The 14,054-nt window shown below is 53.7% G+C and overlaps 2 protein-coding genes across 2 annotated transcripts; both read left to right on the plus strand.

Annotated features, from left to right (window-relative positions):
• Window positions 1-3,137: 3,137 nt before the first annotated feature.
• Window positions 3,138-3,882, plus strand: MRS44_001160 (uncharacterized protein; the record flags this gene model as incomplete). The annotated part of the gene is made up of 3 exons (XM_046267657.2): window positions 3,138-3,264; window positions 3,333-3,409; window positions 3,472-3,882. 3 exons carry the CDS (start codon window positions 3,138-3,140, stop codon window positions 3,880-3,882), a joined length of 615 nt encoding a protein of 204 aa, XP_046139065.1.
• An 834-nt stretch (window positions 3,883-4,716) lies between these two features.
• On the plus strand, window positions 4,717-6,467 carry MRS44_001161 (uncharacterized protein; the record flags this gene model as incomplete). Its single annotated transcript, XM_065623580.1, has 2 exons — window positions 4,717-5,178; window positions 5,427-6,467. The coding sequence occupies 2 exons, from the start codon at window positions 4,717-4,719 to the stop codon at window positions 6,465-6,467; spliced, it is 1,503 nt and encodes a 500-aa protein (XP_065480020.1).
• Between the last annotated feature and the right edge of the window lie 7,587 nt (window positions 6,468-14,054).

Here is a 14,054-nt window from a genome sequence, read left to right on the forward strand (position 1 = left end):
ACGTTGCCGGGCTAGCGGGGAATGCAACAAGATTGACAACGAATAACGAGCCTAGCAACGGAGAAGTCGGCAGCATTCACTCTCCATAGGCAATGTAAAGAGCACCTGACGGAGTATCGGCACGGAAATATGGCAACTCGCACACGATCCGACGCTCAAGTAAACTCGAGCTTTGCCCGTCCGGAAGACACTCAGACGTGGCCGCGCGGCTTATGGAGGCTCTCTGATTGACACATTCGGGATTAGACGCAAGCGGCTGCTGTGCATCTCGGGGAAACTCGAATATGACTACCAAGATGGCGGCTCAAACTTTGTCAGCTGCAAGCTCATCAATGATACCGAGGACTCGAGTGGATCATAGGGACGAGGCCAAAAGATCGCCAGTCAAACAAACCCTACGGCTCAGCCCACAACCACGCCTGAACAGGTTCAAACAAACCTTGAACGTCCTATCATTAGCAAGCCCAATCCGTACCACGCGCTTAGCCTATTGCGCGACACTGCTAGAGAACGCACTGTTGTGGCACGAGAGGCAGTCAAACAAGAAAGCCCGAGGGGTTGGGAACCGATCGATCGCCAGTCGGTAGTACGGGTATCGCGCGTGTGGAGGTGCCTCTGCAGCCCTAACTCACAAAGCGCTCCGTAGAGGGAATAGACTCGGGTCGCCCAGCCTCCCCGCGTGTCATGGAGAAGAGGCCAAAACCGAGTGGTTGGAGTATTGGAGATTCGAGGCCAAACAGATGACAGGTGCTCCGCAAGGCGGCTATCATGGCCTCTCACGTTGGCCGATCTGCAAAGCTAAGCATGTGGCGCCGTTGTGTTGCTGTCTCGCTGACCTGGCGACTGAGACGCGCAGTGTTACTCAAGTTCAGACTGGCGTCTCATTCGACCCTCGGTCTGGGGCGCTGGTTGGGTGATATGATTGGCGAAAGCTCACAGGAGCTTGTCGCAGCATTGTCGCGATAGCTCCTGGGTCTCGTTGACGGTCTCCTTCGTTTCAAAATCCATTGTCGAGGAACAGTGAATGGCTCCGAGGCGAGAACCGGCCCAATTTGATTGCCGCTGGCCACAATCAAACTTGATACATGATCAGAAATTGCAATATGGATAATATGGATGATAGGCAAAGCAAGGCCAGTCCAGTCTAGTCGGAGGGACGGGGGAATGGGCAGATTAGCTTGGGAGGGGGGATGAAAGTGACGCATTCTGGATGGGACGAGACAGGGAAGATGGGGCCGGGTGGAGTCAATCGCGCGGGACAAGCTGGCAGCTGCATGCTAGGTTGTCTTGTACGCTTCCAAAGGGTCATCCACTTAATGTGAAAATTTCTAGATGGCATCTTGAGCGTGGTGAATTCCTGTAGGGCCTGCAGCGGTACAGCGTTGGGATGCGATGACAGCTATTGCATGGATCGCACAGAGCCCAATATGTGTATCTGTCTGTCTGTGACACTGCGCACCATGCACATGGGTTAGATTGAGATAACCCAGCGTGGGCAAAAGGACCAGGCGTTTGATACATCCGAGCTGGGATGCCATCGATGATACCCAGCCTGTTGGAGAAAGATTGTCGTCTTGGCGTCCCTGGCTGTGATGAGCCAAATGGACGCGGAAGATGGATGGACTTTTCCCTTTCCACTTTCCGGGCGTCCCGTCTTTTCCGGAGATGGCGCTGTCGAGCAGATCTCTAGTTGCAGCTCCAACCTCGCGCCAAGAACCGAGTGCTCGACGTCGACGTGGAGATGACATTGCCGAGGCCCAACGCGTTGGAGTTTGGGATCAACCCACAAAGACAACACTCTGTGGCCGTCATGCCCATTTTGTGAGGAACGGAGCTCTGATGAGGCAATACAGATGGTCGCCAAGGTGGCCCGTGTCAAATATTAGAGACAATGGTGATTCAAGGTGCTCGAGATTATTGGCTCGTCTCAGATATGGGCCCTCGGCATCGGATGGAGTTCTCGCTTGTTGAGCCGGGCATCTCCAGCTGGCAAAAACTGGTGCTGGCCAGATTGGGCTCCATGCTGGGGCCCAGGTTCAACACGAGCGAGAGTGACGAGAGAAGACGGTGCTAGCGTGATGCCGAGACTTTGCTACCAGGCCACCGATTGTCTATCGAAGTGCGTCTAATCCTTGTTGTGCGCAACAAGTCGAGTCGTGGGCTGCCGCCTCCCACGGACCCAACCTCTTTTCCGGACCTCGTGGGCCCGGTTATTTCCCTCGATAGGTTCGAGCGTGGCGGCCTCCCGGCCCCGGTCTTGGCCTTGGTGTCTTGGTCAGCGGCAGAATCTCGATGGCCATTTCAGGCAGTTGCAGCAGTGAATGCCATGGATGATGGTTGGGATGGGATGGTTCCTGGCGCGGAGCAATGATGGTGGTGGTAGTCATGACGACTGAACGGAAATGGCGCCGGCAAGGGCGAGCAGGGGCATGTCGTGAGTGGCTGCAAGCGGGCGCCGGGCAAGGGGTGGATACGATTCGATGCGACCTCTAGCTGGCTTGTGCCTGTGCGTCGTTGCCCTTGAGAGTTTGGAGCGAGGAGAGCTGGCGGGCAAGGCCCAGCTAGCAGCAGCTCATGCGCAGCTGGACTGATAGGTCCGGAGCTCCATGTTGGCTCATGGGCCTCATGGATGTGGGTTTTGTTGGATCCATGGGCCGCGTGGGTATGTTCTGTAGGTACTGTAGGTTACGGATTGTGGGTGCGTGCCGGCCGATTTGGACCGACAAGGTCTGGAAGCATCGTCTGTTGCAAAACGTTAATCAAACCGAGGCCACTGGCACTGGTACAGCACTGCACCGCACCTGCCCAGACCAAATCCGATCATCGCTTCCTTTTTTCCCTGCTCCCTCGTTTAAAACCCAACGCACCTTCCCTTGAGCCTCCGCGTTTGGTCTGCTCCCCTTCCCCTTCCCTCCCGTCCCTGTTTGCATCAAGCTTCCCGTTTCTGGGTCAAGATAAATACCTAGCACTCCGCCTGCTTCACCACACCAAGCAAACACAACAACACCACCCCGGAGCATCCATCGATCAACATCATCATACCACCTGGTGATCTTCGACCTTGCTCGTCGCACCGTCTCCTCATCGCACTCTTCGGTATCCGTCTCAATTCATCCATAACATCAGAATCATCCAAAATGCGATCCACACTCGCCTTTTTCGCCCTGGCCGTTTCGGCCGTTACGGCTCAGACTGCTGTCCAAACCTACAAGAGCTCCCTGGACATGACCATTGACCCAGGCACTGTTGATTTCGGAACACGAGGTATGTACCAAAGCCGCCGAGCAAGGTCAGAAAACCAGAGGATTATACTGACCAGTATATTTTATTAGCCGGTTGGTGCAATGCTCAGCAGGACACCTGCGATACCCTCTGCAAGGACGACACCAAGGACAACGACTGCACTGCGGTACGTGCACTGCTCAACACACCTATCTGTTGTATGGTCATGGAAGCTAATGCCGCTATCAGGAAACCCTCAAGTGGGAATGCGCCTGCACTTCCAACAGCTCCACTCCCGGTCTCCAGTACTACACCCAGACCATGCCCACCTTTATCTGCCAGGAGCTCTTCGCCCAGTGCATCTCGCAGAATGCCGGCAGCCAGAGTGGCCAGCGGGATTGTAAGCAGAAGATCCAGGCCCTCTGTGCGACTCGGTCTCCTCCCAAGAACACTGCCAGCGACGACGACGATGATGATGACGCCACGACCACCCTTTCGACTGCCACCCGGTCGGCCACTCAGTCGGCAGCCAGCGCCTCTGCCACCGAAGAATCCGTAACTTCGACCAGCTCCGATGGCCTTGCCGCCCCTACTATGGCGCCAGCGGGCAAGGGTGCTGCTGCAGCTGTTGCTCTCGGCATGCTGGCCTATCTGCTCTAACGAGCGAAAGAGGTTTACGTATGCGGTGCTCTATTGGCAGCGCCACGACACAGGTTCTAGCACTTGTTTACAGGTGCTGGACCGATGGGTGCCAGGTTGACGTCGTTTCCTCGAACGCCTGTTTTCACTTCTCGTACCCATTTTTGTTACCAAGTACACATTTTTTTTTTCCAGACATGCAACGCGATACCTTTGACGAGTAAAGACCCGACGATGGAAGCTTCCCTCGAAGCTTTGACGAGGTAATGACACGCTCAGGCGTATTGGACTGATGGTTGACGGATTGAATGCTTCATGCTGCGGCAGTGCGACTTTCTGCTTTGTATTGCCCCGTGGGTAACAACAAAGGGAAAGTCGCACTTTGGGGTGGTGGATGTTTGTGCTTTATTTTTACTTTTTCCAATTCAATCATAGCAAGAGGCGAAAGGGAGTAGGAAAACTTCATATTGAACAAAGAACAAAGAAACCTTTGGCTTCCAGTCTTCTCTTCCCCTTGATGCCCCGTTGGATAAAGGAATTGTTTGTTCAAGGCTATGGTTACCCCAAGCACGATTCAAATTCCGTCTCATCATGCCTGGTGTTCATTGGGCGAATGATGGTGAACAAAGCCTACAATGGTTGATGAACGGTCAAGTGGAGTGGACAAGCTGCTGATGGGGAACAGACATCCCAGAAAGGCCTGGTGCTAAGGTAGTATATATTCCGAAGTGTCCTTCCAGAGAGTGTTATACAGTTAGCCTCTCTCACTCACTCACTCAGCAGACCTCTTCTGGATGTTCTCAACAGCTGACCACCTCTACAGATAACAAGTAATCCAGACCAACACTTCGCATCATGAACACCAACAATCAAGGTACGGCGCCCAACGGACCACAGCCGCCTTCATCATCAGAGCAGGACAAGTATACACGTCCTCCACACGTCAGCTTCGGCGTCGAGCTAGAATTTCTCGTCTTTTATCGAATGAATGGTGTTGACGACGAAAGTGCAACCGGCCTCCCATCCGTAGAATGCACCAAAATACCGGTCACAGACAGGATAGCTCAGATGCTGAGGGGGCACGGCTTAGATGCATATACAAAAGAAGAAGAACAAGACGACCGTGATGAATCTAGTCCCCTTGGGTGGCTAGTCTGCACTGATGGCTCGGTGTCGGAACCCGGTGTGCCGGATGACGGTTCCTTTGGTGCCACTGGTTGGGAGTCTGTTGAATTGAATAGCCCACCGCTATATTCTTGTGATGAAGCATTCCGGCTTCTCGCGGCCGTTGTCCGACTGTTGACGACCAACTTCCGGGTTCGGGTCAATCAAAGATGCGGAATGCATGTTCACGTCGGGAATGGTCCTCACCATTTAGACATGAGGGCTGCAAGGAATTATGCTGCTCTCATCTGGGCAACGGACAGTGCTTTGTCCACCCTTCACTGCCCAGGCAGGAGTGCGGCCAAGTATTCCAACTCTAACCGCCGCCTCGCCTACACTGACCTCTCAAAAGGTATGGATGCCAAGGAGGCTCACGACATCCTTGCTAACCACGCATCGAGCTGGATTCCTCGATATCTCGGGCGAACGAGGAAATTGGGGAAGCCCCCGTTGTGTCGCGTCAAAAGCTTCGCCAACACATCGAGGAACAGGAAAAGAGTCGGGATCAGGACTTTGCGGCCTTGGATCCCGAGTGTCCCAGTGATGATTCGGACTGGGAGGCTCCCAATAGCAAGCCCTTTTTCCGGCCCAAGAAGCCGGATTTTCGGGCACGGAGACACAGACGGCGGATACCAGGCGGCGACTTCGTGCTGACGCCGGAGAAGGAAGCGCGGCTCGATGGTGAATCCATCACACGCGAATTACCTCCTCAAGTTGACTTTGACCTGGTCGGCCTGGATCCTCCACCTTCGCCTTCACCCGGTTCAACGCCTAAACCGTTCCTGGAGGAAGGACGCCCTAGGCAGAAACAACTCGAAATAGAGAAGATTCTGGAGGACCCTAAGATCGTGGCTCGGCATGATGAGCCGACATGGTACCCAGCCGCAAAGTTGTGGAAGCCCACCTGGCCGGGGGTCAAGGAGCTTCTTTCCTGTGATGCCGGCGTTCATCAGATTGCACTGCTGATGAGCAGGAATGAAGAGGACGACCGGTATGCCAGTAGCAACTGGGCGGCGAACACGCTCGAAGGCATGACCCCGGGCGACCAGCGCTCCAGAGGCGGTCGACGTACCATCGAGTGCCGTCTTGGGGGTGGCAGCTTGGATGCGGAATGGGTCGTAACCTGGACAAAGATCCAATGCCGTCTGCTCGAGTGGGCACGCGACGCAGACCCTTCGGCGTTTATGGAAGTCCTCTGCAAGCTGGCCAGAGACGATCACTCGGATGAGTGTACGTACGACGTCGTGGACCTGCTGAGAGATCTTGGCATGTACACCGAGATCAAGATTTGCGAGAAGCGTCTTGAAAGGGCCGAGGAGGCCTGGTATCAGTGCATGCTCTTCGAAGATCTTCCCGAGATTTCCTTCAACATCAACCAGGGGGGTGGCTCCTCTAGAGCTAGCGATGAGGACGACTCTGAGGACATATATGACGCGAACTAGACTCGGGAACGTTTCTAGTGTAGTGTGATGGATCGGGGGCGAGTGCCTCTTGGATAACAACAAGTGTTGTTGAAAGGCAGTGGTGGATGTTTGGAGTTTGGGGTGAGCAAGCGGCGTCAAGTGACATTGGGTGCCTTTGATAGGGACTATCATTCGTATTTTCTCATTTGTTTTCATTTTATTGTCATTGGAGCAAATCTAGTGGTTTGTCTTTAATACTTTTCTGTATCCTAGTCTTGTTAACAGCTGATGTTGAATGCGAGCGCATTTAAACTCGTTGCTACGTGACAACTGCCTATTTGTGCAGTGAGCTTGACAGTGGGTTGCGCGGCAGGACTGGGTGCAACACGGTCTTTAGACGGTCCGAATCTTATGTGTTGAAGCAGTACCACATTTGAACAGTACTGATGGCATCTCGACTATTGTGGTCGACTCTGTGAGCAGCCAGGGGTAGCAGTCGATGGGTTTCCTGTTCACGGGAAGGAATGTCACTGACACATCAACTTCATTTGGCGTCCATTCTGGATATCCGCCTTGTGTGAGCCTTTGTCCGTGTCTGCTTATCTATTGCATCGTGTTGGACGATACTCGAGTGAGCGTAGGAAAGCTAGTGACACTGGGCAAGGCCTCTCTGGACTCTTCAATGGCCATTTCGGCCAGGTATCAACAATGAATACATACTATAAACCCAAGTTGAAGCATGGGGCATTTGCTCTGTCGCTAAGTTGGCCATTTCGTGTGTTATAGATGGAACTATGCTTGAGTTCCAATCTGGTGGTGATTGTCCACACTCTGGGGTATGGTCTTCCTTCATATTTGGGTTGTTAATGAATACCTACCTCACCACACGTGCTCCTCCACACGAAATTAGCCTCAGCCCTGGCCTTGCAAAACATACTCATACTCAGTCATATTCGGTCTTGATCAACTCCATATGTTTGCTATCGACTTCATAACCTAGGTACTCTTGCAAAGCTGCCTACCCTATGCCTCAACATGAGGAAAACCGGGCAAACCTCACCGCCCTTTGACTCCTCACGGTCCAGTCCTCTCTGAAACGAGACCATGGAGCCTGTTCCCGGGAAAATCACATGCCTTGGCATCATCGACTCTTCGGACCATGCACGGCAATGACACGGCAAAGTGGGCTCGAGCCGTTAGCACTCAGACGGCGAGTCAGTTGATGGGGGAGTTAATGCGAGAAACTATAGCTTAACATAAGGACCCTTAATGCTCCTTGATAGCAGATAACCGGTTTCTTTAGGTCACGTTAGTTCCGTCCAGCGATAGTTGCCTGGCTGCTAATTGAGGTGGTTGGTTCGATGCGTGGCAGAGACAAGTTTGCTTGCTTGCAGGAACTTGGAGCTGCACGACTGAACTGCAGGGCGAGACTCGCATTAGTTAGTCTCTAACGCCTAACAAGTGTTCTCACAATGCCCTCATCATGTGGTATCGTGAGCACCTGCTATAGATGTCCATCTCTATATTACTTGAGTCGGCGTGCAACCCTCCAAGGCAGCTGATACAGAAAGTCGCCACCCAAGATCGAGAGAAAGACATCATAATGAGTGAATTAACTTTCCAACAGCCAAGGAAAATCCCCGCGCATCCGGAGAAAAAACGTTGGATGGCTGGTGACACACGTGTATGGCCGCGAGTCGAGTCTGACAGGTGAAGAAAAAAATCGTGAAACGCGCTTATTTGGAGCCAGAGTGAGAGCTAGCAATTGGATCAATTGAAGTGGCTGTCAAAGAACCAAGCTACAATTCGGCTACAATAGTCCCGGTTGCAATTGACGAACTAGCAAAGAGTGAAGAAAAAAAGAGGCATTTTTTTCTTCTGGGTTGCCATTGATTGGCTTGTAGGAGCTTGGTGCCCAAGCAAGCTTGAAGCTATCCGCATGCCACGTTCTATGCGGCCAAATGTGCGGCCACCTCTCTTGCTCCCTTTGAGGAACGACAGCCAGCCAACGGATTGCACTGTACCTGAAAGTTCGTACATGCGGCCGGTTTTCGAGGCCCCATCAGCCTTAAACAAGAAAAGCCAGCAAACAACCCAACCCGAGGCCCTGGGAAGGGGAGATGGCAGGATGGGACGCTTAGAGGGTCGCAGGGCTCTTCCATGCAGTCATACGCTGGCACCACAGGCGGCTTGTAGATGGGGTTTGCCGTCGTGATTTGCTGAGGCATCCTTGCTCTGTCACGGCGAGACTGTTACAGAAGGGAGCCTTTTCAATTTCATTTCTCACCACCCATCCGGATGAGAAGAGCCGCATCTTGTTGTTAGCTGCCGACGGAGCAGAGCCGAACATGATGGGTGGTGATAAGAGGAGTCTGGATAGTAAACTCTGCCTCACAAGTTTGGGCGACTTACGGACTCGCCGCTGCTTGTTTGCTGATGACGCATGATGCAGCAGTCGTCTTCTTTTTCGTGTTCACGGTGCATGTTGTGTCTCTGCTGGATTGGACAGCTTTGGTGTGCGTGAATGCGAGTCAGATCGTGAATGCCACGAGATGGAGTCGAGAAGCACGCACGGCAAGCTGGCCCGCCTGAACGGCCTATTCTTGGTGTACCTCGCCGCACTTGGTTGTTTTGACTGCGCTGTAGGTATCGAATTGGCCACCGTGAAGGCCCATGTGGAGAGAGGGACAACGAGTCGAGTCGAGTCGAGCGAGGCCTGGTGTATGTACCGAGTATGCAACAAGAGAAGAAAAATTGCTCGTGTAACTCTGTCTGTTGGTTCATGGATGGAACAGATTCCGCGAAACAGGTTTTGTCACCCCCATGAGACGGACAATGCTACTTCCAGTCCAAAACAACCATCCCATCCATAATCGAGATCCCTCAATGCTGCTCTGCGCCTTTTCCACTGGGAAAAATCTCAAACACAAGCTCCGGACCTTGTTCGCCAATCGATCACTCCCAGGCAGGGATATGCTTGTCTGATGCCCCTGTAAAGATACCACCCCAGCCGCAGAAACGGTTGAAGAATGGAGGAGAATGGGAATAAAAAAAGAGCTGCTCTGCCACGCGACAAAAGATGGGTCTCTTGGCTCTCTGTTGCGAGGGGGACAGGTCCGGGGTTGATGGACAGCCGGACGCAATAGAGCGCCGTCATGCCGTGAAGCACAGGATAGGCAAAGTTGAGGAGGATTCGCTGTGGAGCGCAGAGTCGTTTGCGAACAACCTCTTGTTTCGAGTCCTGCAATGGCATCTCGGCTTACCGATATACCATCTCTTCGAGTCCGGTGCTTCCGTGGGCATGGGCAAGCTCGGCTGTCGTAATCAAGTATCCATTGGCATCTCCGATCCCTACAGTACATCTGCGTAGTCTCCTGCGCTTGACTCGAAGCTGACCAGCAAGCCGCAGCGTCTCATCGCGCAGACGGACCGGCCGCAGGCGAGAGGATGATCGTCGTCTCGATGACAAAGATTAGAAATCCAAGACCGTTGCCGTTGCCGTGCCCAGAGCCAAGACCCTACGAGGCATTCCAAAGAGTGCGGAACGGAAGGCCCAAAACGGAGTATGGATCCCGTTCATCATCATCATCAACGTCGCGGATCGGTGGAGAAGCAGCGTTTCAAACGGCGGGGAAAGCAAGACGAACGAACGTTGGGGCCGTTGGAAACATCCAATGCATTGATATCCATTTGGCAAGTGGGTTATATCCGTAATGTGATATCGAACCCGTGGTTGCTGCTGTAGCATCACCAACACACGGCCCCACAGATGCAGCGTAGCACGGTAGACGGAGACTGCTGCTGCTCTCTTTTGTGAGATGTGATGGGCTATGGAACGACAATCGCTGTCGGACGACGAGGCTGTGCAGCTTGGACGTGTGATCATTTGATGAGATGCGATGGATGTGTGGTGTGCATACGTCGTCTTGGGTTGGCTGGCAATGGCTCTAGCCTCTAGGCCGTGATATGCCGCCCCCAATGTCACGTGGGCACCCCCTGCTTGACCACTGTAAGCCATTGTACTGACTTGTGTCTTGGATCCAGTGTTCAAGAGCACTCTGAGCCACCATAAGCCGGGCAGACGGGATCTCCTCGTGCCCTGTATGCAACCACTTTGCTAAATTGCTATCGACGGCTTAATCCACCACGCTGAGGCCATCAATATTGTCTCAACAAGAAGGAAAAAGAAAAAGAGCGCCTCTCATGAGGTCATGTCTCTCACCTTTCCCTTCCGCCCCCCGCTCGCCGGTCAACTCCATGGTTTCATGGCATCACCAGCTGCGGCGGGGGCCGCAACGACGTTGGATGATGTGCGTCGTGTGTTTGGCGGGGGTGGAAATTGATGTATGCGAGATGGTGGGTTTAGGTAACCCAGGTTAGGTAGGGTTTTGTTGCTCGTTCTGTAAGTTGAGTGACAAACAGAGACATGAATAATTGCTTCTTCCTGCACGAGGCCGAGTGTAATTAAACTCCTCCATGTCACGAGCTCAGCCTCGTGCCGCTCTGGGCCTAGGGGAGGATATTCTCGAGTGCATGTTTGGTTGGGTCTTGGATGGGGAGGGGGATGCTACGACGGGCGCTGAGCTACTGATGCAAGTCATTCTTTGATGGTGCCGTCACGAAAAGACACGGGACGATGTTGGTTTCGAGAGAGAGAGGGGGAAAGGCCCTCTTCGGTGTAGGTCGGAATGGGGAACTGAGGGGGGACCAACCACCAGCCGTTCTGTATGCCCGTCTGACTGTACAAGGACCTTACCCCTCGCAGCTCTCTCGAGATGATGAGGAGGAGGGCTGCGTGCCTTGCAGCAAGAAGCACGTACGCACGATCTTTGAGAGGGAGGGGAGGGGCCAAGGCCAAGGCATGGGTTTCAGTGTCCCACCACCCACGAACTACCAGTGCCAGCGAGGCCCACCACTGTAGCTGCAAGAGACGGCAGAGGTCTAGTTACTCACTGGGCGGCGGTAGTGGTGGTGGTGGACCTGCAGTATCGGGGGCGACCGCTCAACTCTCAACTCTCAACTCTCAGAACATCCGTCATGCAAGACCCCATCTCAAGAGCAGTCGGATCTCACCGTCAGCTATCTCATGCAGCGCAGACACACAAGGATACATCAATTGGACCCTGAGGATGGGTGGATAGGGTCTTGCAGACGGAGAATCTCATGTTCTCGTAGAAGCGACAATCCCATCACCCTCTGATACCCATGATCATGATCATGATCGTCTCCCGATCTACGTCCGCTCACCGTATCATTCAAAACGCAGACGAAACGGACGGACAAACATCAAGCCCGAGCGTTCCTGGATGATGGCTATTAAGCTGGGGTCGAAACGGGCGGGACGAGCCTATCAACGGGACGGCTCACAATCCGATCTTTCGTCTAGCTCGTCTTCTCTTTGGTCAGCCCGGACTTGCCCACACCCTCTCCTCGGCCATGGTCCTTTGGTTCTAAGCCTCTTTTTGTCTCGCGCCGGTCTCAGAGGCCATTCCTGCTTCTAGCGCGGCATCTCAAGCTAAAGCTGCTTTTTCGTCAAGTTCGTGACCAGAAACTCGCTTCTTTTTTTCCCGCAGGATCCACCGTCTGCCGAACCATGCATCCCCACTCGTTAATGGCATCTTGGATCCCCATCTATCGAAGTTTTCTGAAGTGAGGTACGTACAGGAGCAGACACCATGATGGCGCATCCTTCTCGCAAAAATGCCCATCGAGGGATCATCCCCGTGGAGGCTGACAAGACGCGTTAAGTGATTTAGCCAGGGCCAGGGGGACGAGGTTTGTGGCCTCATGACCTAAAAGGCTGGCAGACCAGGCTGAGCAAAGCCAACATCTGGACGGGATGAACCAGGGTTGAGGTTGAATGTGGAGAAGGAAGATCAGGGGCCCATGCCCATGCCGTCGTGAACTCTTCCATCTCGTCGTCGTCCCTCTTACACCGCTTCTTTGACGGACGGCGAAACCCAGCCTCTTCCTCCAAGGCACTCAACGGCCGACCGACCAACCACTACCAAGGCACTAACACTAACACCACCGCTAGAAGCGAGAAAAAAAGCCCCCAACCCAAATCCACCATCCACCACCACCACCGTTTTGTAGCTCAGTCGTGTTCGCAGAGGGGAGCTGATAAGAAGAGGACGGACCAGGTCTCCATGTGGAGATGGTGTTTGTCCAAGTCGGTGGCGTGACCAAGCCATGGGGGAGCCCAGGCCAGGAACCAGGAACAAGAAAGAGGATCCAGGAACAGGCACAGGAACAGGAACAGAACAGGAACAGTAGATTCCAGAGATGCCGAAGCCTTCGTCAGCACGTGCCCTCGCTCAGCCTCTTATCAAATCATCCTCCTGGCCGTGTCGATCATTGCCCGTGAGGGTATTCATGTCTTCATCGCGGCTGACCTCCCAAGTTTAGCCTCTCTCTCAAAATCTCACAGCGGCCGACGACGAGCGATGCCATAGCGGAGAAGGCGGTGACAGCTGCAACATGCAAAAAAAGGGTCTGAGCCTGACAACCTTAGTCTGAGGCCGACCTGATGTCCAATGTCTCTGGTGTTCCTGACCGGCGCAGTTACCATTGAGAACTAGTCGCATCGCTCCCCCGAAAAGCCAAGAGTTTGAGCGAGAGGAACGCGGGATGTAGACGGACACGACCAGGGTATCGCGGCTGAACGGTCTTGCGGACTAGAGGATGAAGAAAAAAAAAACGCACGCGATGCGATAGGCTCGATCGCAAGATCCCCCTGCCCAAAGGGGCAAGTTGAGAGTCGGAGGACGGGATATCCGTTCGGAGGTGGTATTGGATCGAGTTCTAGCCAGAGGGAAACTAATTGATGGCGTCGCCTCTTGACACGGCAGTTATTTCACCGTCTATCTGTCTGTCTCTGTGGCTGAACGGACGTATGTATGGATGTATGCAAGTGCTGAAGTGAAGCCGTCTTGGGAGAGACAGCGTCAACTGCCGCATCGCATCGCATCGTAGCGTATCATGTAGCGTAGACTCAGCCGGTCTACGACAGACAGTTGCAAATGGCTCGCATTGCATCCCGTAGCCTCATCACGTCAAATGGCTCGCATAGATCCTCCCGCCAGTGATCGGCTGCACAGTGACGGCAAAAAAGTAACATCCCATCCCATCCCATCACAGACACGGGTCACAAAGAAGCAAGCAAAATGTCCTGAACCCCTGTGAATATGTATCGCGATAGCTTGATTCACGGCGCAACAAATGGGCATATCCTCTGTGACTCCGGTCCTTGGCAGGCACAACGACAAAGACCCGGGCCGGCCCAGGTGGTTCGTTTTGGGAGAGGGCTCCATGTGACTAGTCACGGTCTTGACGAACCATGGCGAGAGCTTCAGAGAGATATAGCACCATGAATGGATACGGCATCTGGTACTATCGAAAAATGGCCCAACGGCTCCAGAAATGCACACGGCAGTCCGTTGCAGCTGCCACCGAGGCCCAACGTCGACCTGCCGAGCCGTGATTGTCTCCCCTTGCTCTACCGGAGCTGGTATACGTATTCGTTCAGACGGGGGCCTGGAGATGGTGGAGAGGTGTCGAGTCGCGATAACCTGATTATCGCGCGCTCATTTTACAGACCGCATCGTAGACAGAGAGCAAGACGAG

The sequence above is a fragment of the Fusarium solani genome, assembly GCF_023522795.1.
Source record: "Fusarium solani strain SB1 chromosome Unknown bctg00000000, whole genome shotgun sequence".
NCBI classification, from domain to species: Eukaryota; Fungi; Ascomycota; class Sordariomycetes; order Hypocreales; family Nectriaceae; genus Fusarium; species Fusarium solani.